A 23,030-nucleotide genomic window follows, 5' to 3' on the forward strand; every position below is an offset into this window, starting at 1 on the left:
GAGAGTTAGAATAGTGCTTTTTACATCTTTATATACATACCTACAGTGTCCACAGCCCAGTGCTTTTTATGTAGTTGAAATTCATAAGTTGGTTTAATTCTACTTGTTAACAATGTAATACTGCTTTAAACTTGTGGAGTTTCTGTATTACTTCATTTATCCTCAAAAGAACCTGGTGAGATAGGCTTTTATTTGCAGGTGACATTTTCTATGTTTTCAAATGAGACTGTATAATTCTGGCTAAGCATTTTAACTTTAAGCAGTTTGTTCCTTATCTTTGTAAGTTAGTCAGTCACAACATAATGGCTATATTGAATATGAGACTAGAGGAGATGATCTATTAGGTTATTTTCAACTCTGTGTGGATGAATAATTGAATGAATGAATGAATACATTTTATTAGTACAAGGAAGGCAAACAGAATACTTGGTGTATGCATTTTGGGTTCCTCTTTTAAATGAATCGCCCCCCAGCTCCCCTTCCACCACTCAACCTTTGGCTGACCTGGTTACTTATATTAATATTAAACTATTAATAACTGGCTTAGTTACTAATAATAGTGACCTTTAATTAACAATATATTTTCATTTTAATTTTTAAATTTTTGTTTTTATTTTCTTTTAACAATATATTTTCAAATGGTCCAATGGATTTATCAAACAAATTTATTTAGCTAGATGAATGAGCGAGAAATTTATGCATTGCCTCATACTTTTTCTTTGTGTTTCTTCCTATTCCTTTGCTTTGTTTAGTTATTAAATTTCACTTAACACCATGCTTTGGCATTTTATTTCCAGATGTTAGATCTGAAAATGATCTAACATTTCAGCAAAGAACTGAAGGATTTCAGTTCTTTGTGCAGTGTCTTTTAATGGCAGTGTGTATAGGGTGGGGAGGAATAAGGAAACAAAGGCATTGCAGAGATAGAGCAACCTAAAGTCAAAGAGCCCAGATGTTTTCTCGTCATTTTTTGTTGTCAGGAAATAAAGAATAAGGGCAGTGCACTGAATGAATGTGCTGCTTTTACCTGTAATTTTGTAATTTTCTTTTTGAAACAGGGTCTCTCAAAATGCTGGGATTACAGGCATGAGCCACTGTGTCCTGCCTAAATTGTAAAATCTAAAAACGTAGGTTCTATTATCAATTGGTCTTGGCTATTTTTCATGTAGGGAAAAAAACTGTGAATTTACATGCATATTCTCTCTTTGTATTTGCATATGGTATTCTTCTGTATGGTTCTGCCGGTGTGTTAACCTGTGTTCTTCCCTATAGGGTTGAGAATGCTTGCACCAAGCTTGTCCAGGCAGCTCAGATGCTTCAGTCAGACCCTTACTCAGTGCCTGCTCGAGATTATCTAATTGATGGGTCAAGGGGCATCCTCTCTGGAACATCAGACCTGCTCCTTACCTTCGATGAGGCTGAGGTAGGCAATCTGAGACAAAAAGCCTACTCTTGAAGATAATAATGGAAGATTGATGATTGTTTAGAATGAAAATATGTTGAATGCTGCACATCTGTGTTACCGTGTTTGCTAGTTGTCCACCCATGTGATTGAATACTCTGAAATATTTTTTCAGGTCCGTAAAATTATTAGAGTTTGCAAAGGAATTTTGGAATATCTTACGGTGGCAGAGGTGGTGGAGACTATGGAAGATTTGGTCACTTACACAAAGAATCTTGGGCCAGGTTAGTTTTATCCAATTTCTATAACATTTTTTAAGGATTGTCCATGTTGGAGCCAAAGGAAAGGGTACCCTCTTCCTACTTTTTGCAGAAGATAGGTGAAGATGCATTGGGCTTTCAGGTGTCTGCTCTGTTGATGGAGATGATGCTGTGCTTTGAGGTGATGTCATTATCTCTGGTATCTGAATCTGCTTTCTATATATTGCCTTGTCAAATGAATTAAACCAAACATTGCAAATACTGCTATTGGAGAATGTAGGAAATACTTTTCTGTTACTGTAATGCTGAAGGCCATCCTGCATCCTGACCTCTCCATTCCACATTACACAGCATTCCTTCACTGTCTGCCAGCTGGCCTGTAGTTCTTTATGACCTCTTAGCTTGCTAATTAGCCTGCCTACTATTATGGATTCATGCCCTAACCCAAGGCTGCATAATATAATCAGACCTAGGAGAGAAGAGCTATTGTGGTTAAATCTTATTTTGAAATGATTATTCAGGCATCTGAGCATTAAATATTCAAAATATATAAACGGCTACCAGCTTTTGATGTTACAGACATATAACATGAACTTGAGGGTCTTTAAAGTATGAATGAGACCAATGACAAGATATGTTAGATGTTTAACCTGCTTAACTTGATTTTTATCACTTTATAAAATTCATTTGTTTTATGTGAAATGTTGATTTTTAATTAACAGCATTTTTATGAGGTTCCAGTGTAGGTGTTCTGTAAAACTTAATGGCAGTTAAGAATTTGAGCCATCACTGAAGATCACCTGGAAATAGGTTTCTCTGGTGGCTTTAGAGTAGTCCTCTTAAAATTTCTCATAATACTGGCGAAAATTATATTTCCCCAAATGGAATCTTATGCAGAATCCCCAAACAAAAAAAGACAAAATGGAGCTACTTTAGGTGAAGCAGGAGCAGCCCCACCTCTGCTTATCTTTGGTCTTGATGGTCTGTGAGACAACTTGAGAAATCCTAGGAGTAATTTGAAAATCAAAGCTTTAGAGAATCACATAGCGCCTTTGAATAACAACCAACATAAACAAAAAGTGCTAGCAGAGTGATTCCAAAACATCAGATGCTTTCAAACACTGTCATCCCTATAATTATTTTTATAATATTTCTATTTGTTTCTAATTATAAAACTAGTACATGCTTATTTTGGACAAATTGGAAAGTACAGAAAAATAGAAATATGAAAACAAAACATATCATTGTTATTCTTAGAACTTTTTTCAGCCACTAGGTTCAGTACTAGGCTCATGTGAGATTTTTAGCACAGAGTTCAGAGACATGGCATGAAACCTGTATGCATAGAAGCCTGGCAAAATGTTTTTCCCTTACCTGTGAATTTCTTTTTAATAAATATATATTTATTCATTTAGATGTTTAATATTTGTGAATGTATTTATATCAAAATATGAAAATGTTTATCACATTTAGTGTTTACATTTAATACATTACTTTCATTGAAAAGAGTAATGTTGCATAAATTAGAGTTCAGTAATGGTGTCTGTTGTTTAAATAAGTGAGCAATCGGTTTGAACTTTCATAGTATTTCATAATGGATTTAGACTGAGAAAGCCAGACCTGGGATTGTTTCACTACTCACCCTGCACAATTTCTTCTTTGTGCCCCAGGAATGACTAAGATGGCCAAGATGATTGACGAGAGACAGCAGGAGCTCACTCACCAGGAGCACCGAGTGATGTTGGTGAACTCGATGAACACCGTGAAAGAGTTGCTGCCAGTTCTCATTTCAGGTACTTCCTGCCTGTACTTTATTTTATAGGGGGGAAAAATGTTAGCATGTTCTAAACTCTGAGGTTCATTTTGTTTTGTTTTGTTCTCTTTTCTTTTTTTTTTTTTTTGAGATGAAGTCTCACTCTGTTGCCAGGCTGGAGTGCAGTGGTGCGATCTCAGCTCACTGCAACCTCTGCCTCCTGGGTTCAAGCGATTCTCCTGCCTCAGCCTCCTGAGTAGCTGGCACTACAGGTGTGCACTGCCACGCCCAGCTAATTTTTGTATTTTCAGTAGAGACGGAGTTTCACCATGTGGGCCAGGATGGTCTTGATCTCTTGACCTCGTGATTTGCCTGCCTCAGCCTCCCAGAGTGCTGGGATTACATGCGTGAGCCATGGCTCTTGGCCTGAGGTTCATTTTCTTTTGTGGCTTCACTGCATGTCCTTCAGCCTAGGTAAAAATGAGACCTGATTGATTGGTTATCACATGATGGCTGTAGCTGATTGGCTGAGAACCAGTCTTCTTCTCTAATGCTGTCCTTCTCCTGTTCTTTGTTTGAAATTGCCTTCCTATGGCCTAATTCTGTTCTCCTAAAGCTCTAACAAGCCCCTTTGCTGGGAGGTGGACTCTCCTCTATAAACTCTAGCCTAGGATATTAAATTTTCACACCTTTGTGTTATAGAAAAATAATTAGGAGCTGGAATGGATATTATAGAGCATCATATGATAAAGACATGAACTCAGAGCCCTTTTTAGTGTGTATTAATCCAATTTTTCCTAAAAGATATTTAACTGTTGTTTACATCATGAGTAGATCAGTTCTTTAGTCACCAGCTGGGACTACCTTCCCATTGAGCAGTGCTCTGAAATGCAAACATGGTAGCTGCTCTCTCGACTAGCAAAAGGGAGTAGCATTTATTGAGAGTCTAGTATATGCCAGACATCTCATGGTTTATATGAATTATCTTAGTCAAGTTGTGGGTTAATTAGTTATTTCTCAGAAGGCAACTTTATTATAAAAATCTGGTGACTCATGTCATTGTGACTTCCAGCTACCTGCTTTGGTGTTTCAAGTAGTAGCTAAAAAAGGACATATGAGTATAAGAGTTCAGGAGGCTGGGCACAGTGGCTCACTCCTGTAATCCCAGCACTTTGGGAGGCCGAGGTGGGTGGATCACCTGAGGTCAGGAGTTTGAGACCAGCCTGGCCAACATGGCAAAACCCTGTCTCTACTAAAAACAAAACAAAACAAAACAAAACAAAAATTAGCCAGGATTGGTGGCAGACGCCTATAATCCCAGCTACTCAGGAGGTTGAGGCAGGAGAATTGCTCAAACCCAAGAGGCGGAGGTTGCAGTGAGCCGAGATCACGCCGAAAGTGTTAGGATTACAGGCGTGAGCCACCACGCCCAGACATTATTTTTTTCTTCTTTATGTTTGGGGGTTGGCAAATCCAAGCTACATGTTGAGAGAAATCTTGGATGATAAACTTGACATCTTGGGATCTTCTGCTGGGATCAGGGGCAGCAAGATACGCCATTCAAAGTATTACTGACAGTTTTCATATTGTCCCATTAGGTTTGTAGTAGATGGAGCCAGGGTGAGGGCCAGGATGATAACTGATTTAGAAGGATATTAGATATTTTGTGATTGCAGGTCATCAGCATATGCAGGTTAAATTAGTTACTTAATCATGTTGTGATGGTGTCTTTGTACCTTGAGTTTTCTTTTTCTTTTTTTATTTTTACAATAAAGGTTGTTAATGTTGGAACTTTATTGTCAAACTTGTAGTGTTTGTTTTGTATACTCATTTTAGGATCTTAAAAGCCCAAAACATCCAAAGTGTAGAACATCTTTTGTGAATATTGTTATACAACAAGATTAAATTCCAAGCTTAGTTTCTGATCTTTTATTTTTACAGCTATGAAGATTTTTGTAACAACTAAAAACTCAAAAAACCAAGGCATAGAGGAAGCTTTAAAAAATCGCAATTTTACTGTAGAAAAAATGAGTGCTGAAATTAATGAGATAATTCGTGTGTTACAACTCACCTCTTGGGATGAAGATGCCTGGGCCAGCAAGGTAAGTGTTCTTAGTGGAGAAATAAGCAAAATCCCCAACTCTCCCTGGCTGGGGGTTTTGATTGGCACCTGTCTCATACTTTATCTTGTAATTTTTGTAGCATAAGAGTACTCAGATATTGTGAAAGTAATTTCTTCTTCATTTCTGCTTCATAGGTTACTTGCTATCTTTGCTAATTTCCTTTGTTCTAAGGTAGAACAAGTAAATAGGCATGTGGGGTAGATACTGGTTTAAGGCTGAGATTTATAGCTTTTCCATCAGGCTGGAGTCTTATTGGTTGGACTGGTGGAAGAGTATATTCCCGTGGATGGGAGCTCTGCCTTGTATATGGGTAGTTCTTCCCAGCTGACTAAGTAAGATACAGATATGCCTGTAATTCTGAACTTTATGGAAAACTTTTCTTTAACCAATCTTTGATCCAGAGAAATCTACAGAGGAAACTCTTGGCATTTCTAGATGTGTCCCTTGATCATTCCATTTTCCCCAAGGAAGGTTTAATTAAAATATTAGTCTTCACATTGGTCAGTTAGTTTGAGGGATCCCTTCACCCTTTGTCTGGATTCTCTTTTAGGACCCCAGAGGGGCTGGCAGATTCCTTCTAGAGCCTGTTAGCAGTGGTTTTGTGTTGCTGCTGCTCTGGTCTGCTGCTCCCTGTTTAATGACTGTGAACCAAGCTTTCAGGTCTGGGGGAACAGAGATACTTGGGTTTATACTTTCCTTGTAGGAGCCCAAGATGTAGGCAGTGGGGGGAACACACTGTCCCCAAGATCTAGCTTTCCCATGTGTGACCCCAATGTCTCCAGGGCCAGCCAGAAGGCTGGTAGTCAACTAAAGAAGGGATTTTGTAGTATGACTTCCACTGGGTGCTCAGTAGAACGGTATGTTCTCCGGGATCTATAAGGTAATGTAAAAGCTGGGGCCTGAAATCACCAGCCCTCTCTCTTGTTGCCCTGAAAGCTAATTTAATTATATAGAGTAAGTTAGCTTATTTTAACTATGGATTTATTTACAGAGACATTTTCTCATTGATGTGAAGTTCTTGAATAGATTCTAAGACTGTATTTTAAATCTATATGGTAAAATCTTTTTAACTCTGATATTTTATTTAATTTTGCTTTTGCATAGTTGACAACTTTCACTTCCCTGTTATGACTTCTTTATGCATCTTTTTTTGTTCTTTTGTTTTATTCTTTTTCTCACGTTTAGAAGGTAAGCTTTCTCTTGCCCTCTAGTTTCTTTTTCGCTTCAAAAGAGAAAAGCATGTCTGTGAGGTTTTTTTGTGCTGTGTGCCGTGCCTTATTCTGTGTATAACACTGTGCTTGAATGTGCGTCAGAATGTTATTTAATATGGGACTCTAGGCAGTGCTGGGGAGACTGACTGTGGCTCATATTGAGTGATTTCTTTGGGGAAAGCTGAAGGAAAGACATTACTGTGGGCTGTCAGGCTGCCTATATTTGGTGGGTGCCTTCATTTCTTTGGGTAGGCTCCTGGGATCTTTTTTGGCCTGGTCTTTCCCATTGACTTCATTTGAGGAGCAGGATTCCCCAGGTAGCTGGGAGACCCCTGAGTTACCTGTGGACCCTGCTGTTGGGAAAGGAGACTTCCAGCTGATGCTATCTCTGTACCTGCCTCTCCCACCAGTCTTCTTTGCGGGCTCTGAAATTTTGCTTTTGGAGATGCATCATTGAGGTTTTAAGCCATAATGAAAGAGGGTAGGCTAGAGAGCTTAGATGAGGCACCTGTCCTTCATAATAATCCTAGCCTTCAAAATCCAAAGGAAAACAGAAGTGAAGTGTGTCTAAAGGTCTTCCTAACTTCATTCTGTGGCTCACTGCATGTTTTGCTGTCCAAACTGAATTAGCTGTAGTTCTCCATGACCTCATGTTTCCCTAACCCAAGCTCTTCGCTTATTCTCTTTCTTTTGCTTCTAGCAGATGAGAAAAAGTAATAAGGAGGAACAGGCATTTTAACCTTAATGTTTCTCTATTTTCAGAAGGGAAAAGCTATCCATCATTTAGTGAATAAATGTTATTGAACTTTATTTTGTGCAAGTGCCATCAAGAGCTGCTTCTCTCATTAAAAAAATGTAGTCAGTTGAGTTTTCAGGGCTAGGATTAGGCACTTGGGGATACAAGTGAAATAGACCTGGTACTCACCGTGTACAGTCTTGTAGCTGCTCCCAGTTTTATGCTGAGGAAAACCAATTTGTTAGGATGCTACAAAACTAACTTCATCTGAAATGAAAGAAGGTAAATTAAATTAGCTCAACTCAAGTACACGATGACATCAGAATGAACAAGAGATGTTTATGTTTTAATCTACTGACCATAAGAATGAAAAAGAGATGCTTATTTTTTAACCTAATGACATCAGAATAAAAAAAGAGGTTTATTTTTAACCTAATTTTGCTTTTGTTATACATTTATGTGGTTCAAATATCAAAGTGCTGCAAAAAGATATACCTGATAAGTCTTCCTCCTAACCTGGTTCCCATCCACTCTACCGCTCCTCACCCTCTAAGAGTAATCATTTCTATTGGTTACAAAAATAGAAAAAAATTTTACCCTGAAAATAGAAATTGGTAGCTAGGATTTTGGCTCTTTTTCAGTTTTGTAGCATTACGCATCTTTCATTGCTCCACTGTAAGCAGTGAATTAATCAGACCTTTTGTCTGACTGTGACTGCTGGGTTCCCATTCTGTTTAATGCATACAGTGTCTTTCACCTCTTCTCGCCCCTACCAATAAATAATTAACTTTGTCTTACCATACTTGTTTCATGCCTCCCCATTGGTGCAGTATTCTTCTGGAAAGTGATGATTCCTCTAGAAAAGTGGGGGAAGAAAGTAAGTGGAAAAAATTCTTGGTAAAAGTGCGTCTTGCCGAATAAGTTAAGATTTTAAAGAGGCAATGCAATAACTGATTATTTTACCTTTTATACCTATATTCAAATTGCACATTTACAAATTTAAAAGTAACTTTGACTTTAAACACTTCACTTATTTTAAAAGTAAAAAGTTTCCTTTTCTTAAATCAACAATAATTTTATAGTGATCATTAAAAATCAGGTTAGCATTTTTTCTGAAAATACATTATTTATTAAAAGAATTTGAGTTAAACACAATTCTAATTCTACCCTTTGTAAATTTAGTGCTCTACATTTAATTTTTTTGGTATTTATATTACTTGTATCTTGATGCATGCTGAGAATTAAGAGGAAGTGAGATAAAAAATTTAAAAAAAATTTCACTGCTAAGACTTTGAACCCTACATAGGCACTCCTGCAGCTTTGCACCTTGAATTATTAAATTCTATTATTCAGAATTAGTTCCTGTGGTGGGTCTCTCCCCACTGTGGTCCTGGGCTGGTGGTGGGTAAAAGTAGTGAGTGACTCAGATGCCTTATACAGAAGATTAGCAAACTTAACTAAGGCAGGAAATGTTGGTTAGAACTTGTGATTGTGTAATACTACCCCCTTACTTGCAGACCATTGGGATTTAAGAGTTGATTTGTTAAATTAAAAAAAAGGTCATTTGTGGGCTTTCTATGAGCAAGTGTTCTAGTGTTTTGTTTTTAGCAGCTAATAGAATGAAAGATCTGTAAGAGCTTGAGAGAAATAGTTAATTCAGGCATTTATGATATTTTATCTCCCTGCTCCCCATGAGGAGAAAATCCCAAAATAAATTGATGTTTCCCTTCTGATCTAAGTTATCTTTGGTTAGTACATCTGATCATGCACTCATAGGTAGCATAGATTTTTAGAGCCAGGAAGGTATTCTTAGAGATGAGGAATTGAGACCCAGAGAAGGTAACTTGCATGAAGTCTCAGGACTAGACAACTTTCTCTTGTTTAAATGTAGTTTGTAAGATTTTGTTCTACTGCCCAATCTATACTTTCCAGAAACATCTTAAACCAGAAACATCTGGTTTAAAACATTGACTTGCAGGTGGAAATGAGGTTAGAAAGGGGATGGAGTGGGAAGGCAGGTGTTGGTGGAGGGAGAAGGGAGAGTATGGTGGGCAGTCATGGAGAGAGGTTCTTATTCCCCATATTTAAAATTTTCAAGAGCCTAGGATTGCAGGACTTTACTTTTTTAACTGAAGTTCCTCTTGATTGTCCATAGAAGGAGGTCATTATTATTCACAGGTGTTCTGAGGCCTAAATCTATGTTTAATTTAAGGAGTGTTTCAGTTCCTAGGAAAGCACGTACAAATGGTTTAGCTTGTCGTTCCATCTTTTGGTATGCAGGGAAGAGTGCCAAGGCACTGTATTTTTTTCATTTAGAACATGAATTCATAAGAATTTTATGTTAAGAAGGAGCATAACATGGTGGGGGAGGACCCAGATAGATTCAGGCCAGCTGTCCCCAAAGCCACATGACTAGACCTGGTCTTTTTATACTTCACTCTTTCAACACCCACAAACCCCCTGAAAAACAAACCGAAAACAGATAAGAAATTGGTAGAGACTTTTATTTTTCCCAAAGTTGAGCTTTTACAGAGAAGAATACTCAAATGAAGGTGCAGTTTTTCTCTCTTCTATTTCATATCTGAATTATACTGACCTGAAATATACAGACCTACATGACAAGGTTTAGCAAAATGGTTTGTGGTACAAAGCATGGCTGACCACAAGGGTTACGATTATTTTCACCCTTTATAAATATATCCCCAAATTGACTTCTGTCCTAGTTGTCCAGTGAATTTGTTTATGTCATATTCATTGTTTGTATACTTACATGCTTATGACAGAATTCTGTCAATTCTATAATAAATATTGCCTTTCAAAATAAATATATATGAAAGTCTTAGGAGAAAAAAATTCCCTTAGACATGTTTGTTTTTACTAGATATGACTAACATAAAATGATTACTTATAACCTACTGTTTTCCAGGAAGAATTTAAGATAGCTCTTTCAGTTATTGTTTTAAATCTCTGAAATTGTCTAAAATTAATGCTGTTAAAAACTTTGGTAACTTATTGAAAGTCTCAGTTATTAAATGCAGCTTCATTCAAAATTGGCTATTGGTTCCTTTTAGGGGAAAATGAACATCTCTCAATTTTAACTTCTTGACGGTGTCACACCTCCCACTGAGCAGTAAATTACTCACTTCCTGAGAATTACATTCTTTCCTTGCAGTACTGGCCATTAGAGCTTTATTAAGGAGAAAAAAAAGAAATGATTTTTGAGGATGCTGAATAGACAAAAACTATTTTTTCCATTGTGTTTCAAATCATTTTTGGGCATTGGAGAATAAAAGCAGTCATTTTTGTTAGTGTAGATTATGAATTTGATTTCTGGAGCTTATTTTCTCTGCAGTATTAACCAAAGTCAAAACTGACAAGGCAGAGATTTGCTGACTATTGTTGGAGATTAGTAGAATCTTTAGCAACTCTCCTTGGTGAAAGAAAAAAAAATCTTGTTTCATTTGATAAGCAATGAGGTTCAGAGTCAACAAACCTGAGATCAAATTAGGTTTGTAGGAGTCAGTTCCTGTTTCTTAATTTGTAGTATTATTTAAATGACATTTAAATTTGAGATTCAATGAGGTAAGGAGGGGGAAAGTAGCTAAAACAGAACCTAACATTGCAGGGAATGCATATTAAATTCAATGCATGTCAGTTGAATTTAGTTTCCTAACTAGTAGCCTTTAATGTTAGAGTAGACATAAAAATTTCTGACCTTCATTTCCCTTTGAATTTAGATTTTTGAAATGTAATAAATACCTATTGCTTTTCTCACTGAAAATAAAAGTGTGTTAGGAAAATGGTTTAACAGGTTTTAAGTGAAATATTTTTACATTGACATAATTATTCTCCAGGATGTCCACACACTTCCTAAGTAAGAGTTTGTGATTAAAAGAAAACCTATGCCTAGATAACTTGTGTTAGATCCTGAAGGCTACCCAGTTCTCTGAGGTTAGGAGTTGCCTGGCCTCAAGTCTTTTAAAAAGTTATTGATTCAGGCCTTGCTAATTTGGAATTAAGCTAAAGTTGACCTTTGCATTAATTTTGAAGGCAACGTTTTCTGCACAAATTAATTTAAGACATGATAGGAGAGATTTGCTGATATTCAAACCATTTGAGAATCAAAGCACTTAAAAAATACCACATATCTTCTTCTAATTACAAGTGGATTTTGAAATAGATCCTCTTATGATTCTGCCTTTTATTGACAGCTACCATGGTTACATATAACTTGATAATAAAAATATTTTGTTTTCAATTTTTTTGGTAATTTAGTTCACTTCTTTTTCATTGCTATAGCTGAGAATTTGCTATTTAGAGCCTTAGATAGCCAAGGATTCAACAGGAGAATCATCTGTGTCTGTTTAGAAGGGGAAGGAGGGATTCCGACAGTTGAGAGATCTGTCTTTTGAATAGGGGGCTTTGGAACAGTTGTGGACCTTGAGCCTAACTATGGGTGCTGCCAATGCTTATTTGTGATAGTGCTGTATCTTTTTTTGAATTGGAAGTGGGGATGCTCCTGGTGCCCCCGTGTGGAAAACTAGTGGTGCAACACCTTTAAGAACCCCAGTTGTGCAGGATTGGAAACTGAAGGAAGCTAGGACATTGCCTAGAATTTTAGAGGTTAACTTTGTGCTTTGATGGCTTAACTCTGTAAGAGTCAGTTTCCTACAGCAAAAAGGAGGATAGATGGTCTTTGAAGATGCTAAATAGAGACTTAAGAGATGGCTGGTGTTATATTGTTCTCTGTGTTTTTATGTGTTTAAAAAATTTTACGGAAATACTTAAATACATTTAAAGTGATTAGTCTGTTGTTTCAGCTTCTCCTGGTGTATCCTGGGAGATTTTATGCTAGTTTCCTGATAGCCCTCATGAATCCTGATTGTAAAAAATAAGCTGAGACCCATTTATTCTATCCTGCATCTTCTTCCAGGTGAGGGATAGTAAGGGAACTAAGGAGGAATAGCAGGGAAGGTCAGAAAACACTTCTAAATTATATTACTTTGAGGGGTTTATTTGTAGAATTAAAATTAAACTGCTAGATTAACATTTTCAATTGTTTCTTCCAACCAGTAATTCCAAGTTTTTCAAGTTAATTGAATATAGTGAAATATCATCCAGTGTGTGCATTTCAAAACAAGATGTAAGAGAACTGTGATTTGTGGCACCACATACTAATGAGGCTTCCCTGAAGTGGGAAGGGCTTTGGCAAGGCTGCAGTAGATGAATGTTGACTAGTGGAAAGGCTGATAATGAGGCATGTGACAACAGGGCTTTTTCCTGCTGAAGACATTAAACATATTCTGGCTTGAGCAATTTTACCAGTTTTCACAGTTTTAGCAATAGGGAACCCAATTCCACTCTGTTTAGCAACAGAGTAGAATTAACTGAATATTTGCATGCAAGATGCTGCATTTTGACAGAAATGAGAATTGTGGTGTGGTGACAATATTTTTAAGGCCTTCGTAGGACTGACTACCTTAGCTATGTATGTTAATGCTGTAACTTCTTCTCTGTCTTACTTTCTATCATGGTATCTCAACTTTTGCAAAGAAAATAATTGTGGGATTTCTTCCCAAAAGGACACTGAAGCCATGAAGAGAGCATTGGCCTCCATAGACTCCAAACTGAACCAGGCCAAAGGTTGGCTCCGTGACCCTAGTGCCTCCCCAGGTAACCCTCTAGTTCTGCTTTTCTGATCAATACAACGATAAGCTAAAAACCAAGCAAATGAAAGAAAGAAATTTTCCCATAATCTCATCATCTGAGAGAACTACTGTAACATTATGGGGCATACCCCATTATCTGATAGTTCTGAGTAACTGAAGCAAGTAGTAGGCCTTACAAGGATGAAGGGAATAGATTCGATCACCTCTAATCACGGAGGAGTAAGTCATACTGAGCTGGGCATTCTTTGCAAAATTTTTGGTTCTCCCCTTCCCTGAATCCAAAAGGTAATTATTTTGAATGAAAGTTCTTCGCTTCCAGTTCCCATTGAGCAGACTTCCATTTATGTCAACAGAGTTCTTAATTAAGCAGATTAAATCATGATGCCAATGAGAATTGGAAAGTTGACTGTATAAAGATAAGACCCAAATAGGTTATTGAACTAGGCTTTATTGATTTTCTAATCTAATATTTATTCTGTTTTAGATTAATATTTGAATGAATGTGGAAAACCTAAAGTAGGTTGGAGGTGCTAAATACTATTAAATTGTGAGACTTTGTTTTCATCATCCATATTCTTACCACAAGCTACTTAGTATCTCCAAATAGATACAGTTCCAAGTATCTTTTTTTGCATGTCTGTTGTTGAAACCTCACCCTATGGTTTAAGGGCACTGCTTGGCTGTTAGCTATCAGATATGTTGCCTTCTATTCACTCGTCTTGTTTAAAATCATCCATTCCTTGGTGAATGAAATGACTTGTAAAGTATCCTCTCTAAATAATGAATGTGTCAACAATGTAGATATTGAATATCTCTTTATTTTAGGGGATGCTGGTGAGCAGGCCATCAGACAGATCTTAGATGAAGCTGGAAAAGTTGGTGAACTCTGTGCAGGCAAAGAACGCAGGGAGATTCTGGGAACTTGCAAAATGCTAGGGCAGATGACTGATCAAGTGGCTGACCTCCGTGCCAGGTAAAAGTTCCTCTGTCCTTACAGAGCAGTAGTGGGTAACTCACTCCTAACAGGGTGATTCAGAAAACAAGCCTCTGCCAGTTTTGAGTTATCTCTTTGGCTAGTAGATAACAGAGATATTATAGTCTATTAAATTCTTTTGAGATGGAGATGAACTTTCCCTTTGCTGACTTTATTTATTTATTTATTATTTTTTGAGACAGAGTCTCACTCTGTTACCCAGACTGGAGTGCGGTGGTGCGATCTTGGCTCACTGCAACCTCCACCTCCCAGGTTCAAGAGATTCTCCTGCCTCAGCCTCCCGGGTAGCTGGGATTATAGGCGCCCACCATCACACCTGGCTAATTTTTTTTGTTTGTTTGTTTGTTTGAGATGGAGTCTTACTCTGTTGCCAGGCTGGAGTGCAGTGGCGCGATCTTGGGTCACTGCAACCTCCGACTCCATGGTTCAAGCAGTTCTCTGCCTCAACCTCCTGAGTAGCTGGGATTATAGGCGCCCGCCACCACGACCAGCTAATTTTTGTATTTTTAGTACAGACGGGGTTTCACCATCTTGGTCAGGCTGGTCTTGAACTCCTGACCTCGTGATCCACCCTCCTTGGCCTCCCAAAGTGCTGGGATTACAGGAGTGAGCCTCTGTGCCCGGCCACACCTGGCTAATTTTTGTATTTTTAGTAGAGATGGGGTTTTGCCAGGTTGGCCAGGTTGGGCTGGGATTACAGGTGTGAGCCACCATGCCTGGCCTGACTTTATTTAAAACATGTTTTATTTATTTATTTATTTATTTAGAGACGGAGTCTCGCTCTGTCACCCGGGCTGGCATGCAGTGGTGCAATCTCGGCTCACTGCAACCCCTGCCTCCCAGGCTCAAGCAATTCTCCTGCCTTAACCTCCCAAGTAGCTGGGATTACAGGCATGGGCTGCCACACCTGGCTAATTTTTTATAATTTTAGTAGAGACAGGGTTTTACCTTGTTGGCCAGGCTGGTCTCAAACTCTCAGGTGATCCACCTGCCTTGGCTTCCAAAAGTGCTGGGATTACAGGCGTGAGCCACCATGACCTGCCAAATTTTTTCTTTTTCTTTTTCTTTTTTATTTTTTTGAGATGGGAGTTTCGCTCTTGTTGCCCAGGCTGGAGTGCAATGGCGCGATCTTGGCTCAATGCAACCTTCGCCTCCTGGGTTCAAGTGATTCTCCTGCCTCAGCCTCCTGAGTAGCTAGGATTACAGGAATGCGCCACCATGCCTGGCTAAGTTTGTATTTTTAGTAGAGACAGGGTTTCTCCATGTTGGTCAGGCTGGTCTCAAACTTCCGGTCTCAGGTGATCCGCCTGCCTCGGCCTCCCAAAGTGCTGGGATTATAGGTGTGAGCCACCACGCCCGGCCAAATTTTTTATTTTTAATGACATGGCCTTGCTCTGTCACCCAGGCTCAAGTGCAGTGGTATGATCATAGTTCACTGTAACTTTGAACTCCTGGGCTCAAGCAATGTTTCTTCTTCAGCCTCCTGAGTAGATAGAACTATAGGCATGTGCCACTATGCTTGGCTAGTTTTTCAATATTTTGTAGAGATAAGGTCTTGCTATGTTTTGTGGTCTCAAACTCCTGGCCTCAAGTGATCCTCTCAAAGTGTTGAGATTAAAGGCGTGAGCCACCACTCCTGGCTTGAACTTTTAAAATACACAAATGCCTAATAGTAAAGTTGAAACTTGTTCCGTAATTGAAACTGAAACACAAATCTAGTTTCTAATTTACTACCCATAGGCTTATGAAAAATAAAGGGGCAGTGGTGAAGTCTGGCATGGGTAAATACATTTTACGGAGGATGGGGAGAAAGAAACATAGCGTGAAAACATTGGAATTATTTCACCTCATAAAAAAATCATTTAACTAGGTTATCCTCTAAGTTGGTAATTTCTGGGCTTTTTTGAGTTTCCTTTTCATGATTATTTATTCGGATTCATAATTATTTACCTTCCTTTTACCCTCCTAAAGCCTTGGCCTTTAGAGCTTTTCTCCCCATAAACTAAATAAACATAGTTTGCTATTGAGAAAACTCAATATAATATAAATTTGTTTGGAATTCATACAGATGAACTCATCCATAGTGATAATGAAGTTCTAAAAGATTTTTATAGAATTTTATGGTATGGACATTACGAAAACTTGGAATAGGATGAGACACTCATGAAACATCATGAGATAATTAGGATACACAGGGTCTACATACAAACAGGGCTCAGAAACACTCCTCTACATGCAGTGCACCATTATACCTGGTCTCCAATATTAGTGCAATAGACATAAGAATGCAGATCTTATTTATTTATTTTTATTTTATTTTATTTTATTTTTTTGAGACAAGAGTTTTGCTCTTGTTGCCCAGGCTGGAGTGCAATAGCATGATCTTGGCTCACTGCAACTTCCGCCTCCTGGGTTCAAGGCATTCTCCTGCCTCAGCCTCTTGAGTACCTGGGATTACAGGCATGCGCCACCATACCTGGCTAATTTTTGTATTTTAATAGAGACGGGGTTTCACCATGTTGATCAGGCTGGTCTTGAACTCCTGACCTCAGGTGATCCGCCTGCTGCGGCCTCCCAAAGTGCTGGGATTACGGGTGTGAGCCACTGCGCCTGGCCAAGAATGCAGATCTTAAAGGCGTGGTTCTTAACCTTTTGTGGACCAAGATCACTTCTATCATCTGATGAAAACATTCATCCTTACCTAAAAAGATGCATATAAACATGCCCATACAATATTATGTATAATTTCTAGAGGTTCATGGATTCCCTGCAGCCCTGGAAGCTCCAGGACTTTCAGGTTGCGTCTCTATGTTGAAGGGGAAAGAAACAGCTTAAATAAATGTGATCCCATTGAGTTCAGTGAATCTTTTCTCCTGCTGAGAAGCAGTCTCCTTTGTCATGAGCATGGCAAGAACTTTGCAAAAAGGACAAAAAGAAGTTTTGTTCTCTTTCGGAGAAATGCCAGTGCAGTTTGATAGGATTCTTGGCTCTTCTGATTTCTCACTTTTGTGTCTTTTGTCTGCAACCTTTTCCCAGTGTGGTAGCCAGTTTTCACTTGGAATTCTCAAATACACAGTTGTATGTGTTTAGAGAAAGATGAGTATGAGCAAGAGAATGAGGTAGTTATTGTAGGGGTTCCACCATTAATCTGTAAAGAGAAAAGGCTAGAACAGTGAAGGGTAACTATGGTCCTGCTTCACAGTGGAGCCTGCAATATCCTTTCCTGATGAAAGATTAGAAAGTTATCTCCCTGTAGTCCTTTCTTAAGTGTACCCAGCTGTTTAATATTTTAGTGGCTGAAATGCAGTAACAATTTCTTCTTGATATTCTGTTCAGTCACACAGGGTTTCTAGGTTGCTAGTATATATTTTTACCCCCATGAGACTCAATAAAATCTTTCTGTTTTGAATGAAAAAACTGTGTAGCCCATAAATAGTTTTACTTTTTCACAGTTGGACTCTTTTTTAAAAAAAAAATTTCTAAATTTCCAGCCTCACAGAAGTTATTATTTTGTAATATACAGTTGGACTCTTTTAACAAAAAGATCTCTCATCATGAAGTAGTAGATTTGAAGAAAAAAAGCAAATTAAATCCTAAAGACTATGTTTCCTAAAAGTCTTCCCCTCTTCTGCCACATAAAAGGAAGGCCTCAACTTCAAGGAAAAAGTGTATATATACCTTTTATATACCCGGCAATAAATGAATGATTCATTACCTCAAGTTTTGGTATAGATGAAAAACAGAAGAATTTTATTTTTTTATTTTTATTTATTTAGTTTTTTAGGTTTTTCTTTTTCTTTTTTTTTTTTTTTTGAGACGGAGTCTCGCTCTGTCGCCCAGGCTGGAGTGCAGTGGCGTGATCTCGGCTCACTGCAAGCTCTGCCTCCCAGGTCCACACCATTCTCCTGCCTCAGCCTACTGAGTAGCTGGGACTACTAGGCGCCTGCCACCACGCCCGGCTAATTTTTTTTTTTTTTTTTTTTTTTTTGTATTTTTAGTAGAGACGGGGTTTCAGCGTGTTAGCCAGGATGGTCTCGATCTCGTGACCTCGTGATCCGCCCACCTTGGCCTCCCAAAGTGCTGGGATTACAGGCGTGAGCCACCGCGCCTGGCCGAAAAACAGAAGAATTTTAAAAAGAGGCTAGATAGGCTGGGTGTGGTGGCTCACACCTGTAATCCCAGCACTTTGGGAGGCTGAGGCTGGTGGATCTCTTGAGGTCGGAAGTTCAAGACCAGCCTGGCCAACAGTGTGAAACCCCGTCTCTACTAAAAATACAAAAATTAGCCAGGCATGGTGGCACATGCCTGTAATCTCAGCTACTCGGGAGGCCGAGGCAGGAGAATTGCTTGAACTACTTGAGAGGCTGAGGTAGGAGAATTTTGGCTCATTGCAACCACTGCCTCCCAAGATCGCGCCACTTCATTCCAGCCTGGAAAACAGTGAGACTCCGTCTCAAAAAAAATAAAAAAACCCACAGAGGCTAGATAGATGAATGACAGATCAATACTATTATGAAGGGAAGCAAAGGTGTTTTGGAGTTTATCCTAAAAATAGAAGTTCTGATTAGGATAATCAGCCATGCCATTCTACCAAATGGTAAAGTTACTGCCCCTATCATTGAGTTTACCAGCCTGCTTGGATTAAAACAATCTGGATTGTAAAATGAGGGCAAATCATACTTTGTGACTTGGAAAGTAAATAAGGAAAACAAGTAAATAGGGAAAGTAAATAGAGAAACAAGTTTCCATGAACTCATATCATTTTTAGTAGTAATAGCATATCATTTCTGAGAGAGGAAAATAGTGAAATCAGTTCTTTAGGAACTTGATGGGAAACAGTGGCTTCCTATCACCATGTGCTCAGTATTAGCTAGTTTCGATTATTTATATATTTATAGGTTGCCTAGGAGGAAGGTAGGCATTTAAGATTATCATTAGGTTCATTATAAAAATGATGATAATTCAGTAATAATAATAGATTTTTATTGCCAGTCTTTTCAAGTATATTACTTTGATGCTTGAAGCCACTCCATAAGATAAGTGGGGAAAATGTATTACCTACCTTCATTATATGTTACCTTCACTATGTAAGTTAGAAAATGGAAACCCAGGGAGGTTAAACATCATAAACAAGGTTCCACAGGTACCAAGAGTCAAGATTTGAACACAGATCTGCTTGTTCCCAGTCTGGTACACTTTCATTAACACTATGCATGCTTCCTCCTGAAACATTTTCAATGTATACTTGCCCATAAGAAGACAATTTAATGGACTATTTATTTCAGAAGCACACATTACTATGGTAACAAAGCCCTCCCTAACAATAAGATCACCAGCACATTTTCCCACTGAAGTTTAGATTGGATTATGTAATCACTACCAAGAGGAGAATAATTATCAAAATTTGCTGGCCTGGTCTTCAAAGTGGTTATGCAGTTCCGTGAAGCTAATGTGCATTTTTAAAAGAAAAAGTACTTGATTTGGGCGTCTTGCTTTGTTTATGTCTGTTTTCTTGTGCTGTCCCAGATTTACTGGGAAAAAGGAAAAAGCCAAGCATGTTCATGAAAACTACATGTACTGTGCTATTGGGAATATTTTGTCATTAAGTATTTGAGGGTGTACAATGACAGCATGTGTCTGTTTTGAGCAGAGGACAAGGATCCTCACCGGTGGCCATGCAGAAAGCTCAGCAGGTATCTCAGGGTCTGGATGTGCTCACAGCAAAAGTGGAAAATGCAGCTCGCAAGCTGGAAGCCATGACCAACTCAAAGCAGAGCATTGCAAAGAAGATCGATGCTGCTCAGGTAGTAACAGTGATTTTCAGGAGGGGTGGGAAATATTTCATAAATATCCTAAGTCATAAATATCCTATCTTTCTTCTCTGTCTCTTATCATTTACTGTGGTTGGATAATGGTTTCTAAGTGATGAGTGACTTCCAGCACTTACCAATGTTAACACCTCCTTTACCACCACAGGTTTAGACAAATGTTTATCTATATTTTGAAATAAAGATCTTAATTTACAGCACTTCAGTTAGGTAAAAGTAAGCTCTCAGAGTACCAAGGGAAGATTGCAGTACATTGGAACTATTCCTTGTCCCAGAATTCACAACTCTTGGGTCATTGTAATGTTTAGGGGTTAAAGTTTTCCGATACTGCTCTACTGTAAAATGATTTTCAAGCATTTCACAAACACACATGTTTGAGGAACTGAGGAACTAATAAGGTGTGGTTAATTCAGAGATGAGATAAAGCTTGGGAAAATATTTTATGCTAATGGGTGTAAAAAAATTGATTTCAAAAAGATGAGAGATTGAGTTCATCTTATCTAAGAACCTCCATACAATAATAAAGATCAGAATTATAAAAATGATTACTGGTATATTACTTTTGAAATCCTTCTTCTGGCCTTGTTAAGTTTAGTAGAATGGAGTGTGTGAGTAGATCACAGCATGCTGCTTCTCCGTTTCTATGTGTAGAACTGGCTTGCAGATCCAAATGGTGGACCGGAAGGAGAAGAGCAGATTCGAGGTGCTTTGGCTGAAGCTCGGAAAATAGCAGAATTATGTGATGATCCTAAAGAAAGAGATGACATTCTACGTTCCCTTGGGGAAATATCTGCTCTGACTTCTAAATTAGCAGATCTACGAAGACAGTATGTATTTAACCCTTACATTGCCTTTTCATATCTTTTCTTCTCTCTCTTTCTCTCTCCCTTCCCTCTCCCTATCTTTCTTTCTTCCCCCAAGAACATACATATTTCAATTCCCCTAGGTTAAATGCACTTATGATGCTCTTCCACTATATTCTCATTAATTCTAGGTCAGATGTTAATTTGCTGTATCAGTGATGTAACTGAGGTTTAATGATTTATTGCTGGTCACATAGTTATAAATTGATAAATTTAGGATGCTAAGAACTCCTTTTTTGAGATGCTTTTTAAATTGCTAAGCTAGGGCTTTCTTTGATACATCATGTTTATGACCTATCTGTTTCCCATACATAAGAGGAAAATAATTTTTGTGGCTAGCTATGAAAAGACTCCTATGTGTATATGGAGGGGAAGAAGCGTAAGAATGTACTTTCCTCCTTCCCCAGCAATGATATTTTGTAAGTAGCAAGTATAGGAGATACTTAAATTACATTTCCTGGATGATTTTTCTTGTAACAACAGCCTCCCCACAGCCTCCTCTCCTAAAGGCTCTCATGGCACCTACTTTGATGATATGGAAAAGGGGTATTTCCTCTTTTTATTTTTTATTTTTATTTTTTTGAGATAGGGTCTCACTCTACCACCCACGCTGGAGTGCAGCGGCATGACTATGCCTCACTGCAGCTTTGAACTCCCAGGCTCAAGCCATCCTTCCACCTCAGCCTCCGGAGTAGCTGGGACTACAGGCACGTGCCACCATGCCTGGCTAATTTTTTTATTTTTTGTAGAGACGGGGTGTTGCTATGTTGTCAGGGCTGGTCTCAAACTCAAGGGCTCAAGCTATCCCCCCACTTCAGCTTTCCAAAGTTTTGGGATTACAGGCATGAGCCACTGCACCTAACTGCTTTCTTCTTTCAATAGATATTTTTCACTTTTAAGAAAAAAACCCCTGCAGCACATGCTAAAATAACACTAAGGAAGGGTTTAAGGTCAAATGTAAAAGTTGCTCTCTATACTCTTAGGACCTAATGTAAGTCCATATACATACTAGGTACTCTTTAATGTTTCTTAATGGTGAAGAGGTAATGAATGGTAATGGTGCTAACAGCAGACCTTCATATGTGGTCATTCATGCCGTCATTACTTAATACTACTATAGCACACACATAAACATACATCTATGTAACCTCTTGCCAGGAGTAGCTACGATCAGAATCATGTTAAAGACCCTCTTCGTTCACCTTTATAAAGGAGAATGTTATAAAAATTTAGAATCATAAAGGAACTCTTAAGAGAGTATCTAAGCTGGGCATGGTAGCTCAGGTCTGTAATCCCAACACTTGGTGAGGCTGAGGGCGTGTGGATCACTTGAGGTCAGGAATTCAAGACCAGCCTGCCAGCCTGGCCAACATGGTGAAACCCTGTCTCTACTAAAAAAATACAAAAATTAGCCAGGCCTGGTGGTGGGTGTGTAATCCTAGCTACTCAGAGGCTGAGGCAAGAGAATAGCTTGAACCCAGGAAGTGGAGGTTGCATTGAGCTGAGATTGTGCCGCTGCACTCCAGCCTGGGTGACAGAGTGAGACTCTGTCTCAGCAAAAAAAAAAAAAAAAAAAAGAAAAGAAAAGAAAAAAAAGAGAGAGACAGAGTATCTAAATTAGCTGTTCTGGCGGATGGGCTATTATTTTTATTTATGTATGTATTTTATTTATTTATTTATTTATTTTTGAGACGGAGTCTTGCTTTGCTGCCAGGCTGGAGTGCAGTGGCGCGATCTTGGCTCACTGCATCCTCCGCTTGCCAAGTTCAAGTGATTCTCCTGCCTCAGCTTCCCGAGTAGCTGGGACTACAGGCCGCACCACCACGCCCAGCTAAATTTTTGTATTTTTAGTAGAGATGGGTTTCACCATGTTGTCCAGGATGGTCTCGATCTCTTGACCTCGTGATCCACCCACCTCAGCCTCCCAAGTCCTGGGATTACAGGTGTGAGCCACCACACCTGGCCTATTATTTTTATTTTTACAGATGAGACAGATAAAGTTAGCCTGAAAGTTACTTTTCTATGGCTGAGAGGACCTGAGATGGAAAATGAGTCAGATTCTTTGTATTTTTATAATGGTTAGAATTTGAAGTCTTTGGAATAAGGTTTTGGGGGCAGTTTTTTTCTTTGTGATATAATTGTGGTTGTCTTTTTATTTCTGTGTTGATACTTGGTTGAGGTTCTTTGGTTG

At 38.6% G+C, this 23,030-nt stretch overlaps 1 protein-coding gene across 2 annotated transcripts in view; it reads left to right on the forward strand.

Annotated features, from left to right (window-relative positions):
• Window positions 1-23,030, forward strand: part of VCL (vinculin) — a 120,368-nt gene that overhangs the window by 69,985 nt on the left and 27,353 nt on the right. For both annotated transcript variants that reach the window (XM_003812995.6, XM_003812996.6), the window contains exons 3-10: window positions 1,273-1,423; window positions 1,578-1,686; window positions 3,333-3,455; window positions 5,357-5,517; window positions 13,068-13,158; window positions 13,980-14,127; window positions 19,799-19,952; window positions 20,628-20,803. In XM_003812995.6, coding sequence (XP_003813043.1) covers window positions 1,273-1,423; window positions 1,578-1,686; window positions 3,333-3,455; window positions 5,357-5,517; window positions 13,068-13,158; window positions 13,980-14,127; window positions 19,799-19,952; window positions 20,628-20,803 — 1,113 coding nt within the window. The remainder of the gene's footprint in view (window positions 1-1,272; window positions 1,424-1,577; window positions 1,687-3,332; window positions 3,456-5,356; window positions 5,518-13,067; window positions 13,159-13,979; window positions 14,128-19,798; window positions 19,953-20,627; window positions 20,804-23,030) is intronic.

The sequence above is a fragment of the Pan paniscus genome, chromosome 8, assembly GCF_029289425.2.
Source record: "Pan paniscus chromosome 8, NHGRI_mPanPan1-v2.0_pri, whole genome shotgun sequence".
In the NCBI taxonomy this organism is placed as follows: Eukaryota; Metazoa; Chordata; class Mammalia; order Primates; family Hominidae; genus Pan; species Pan paniscus.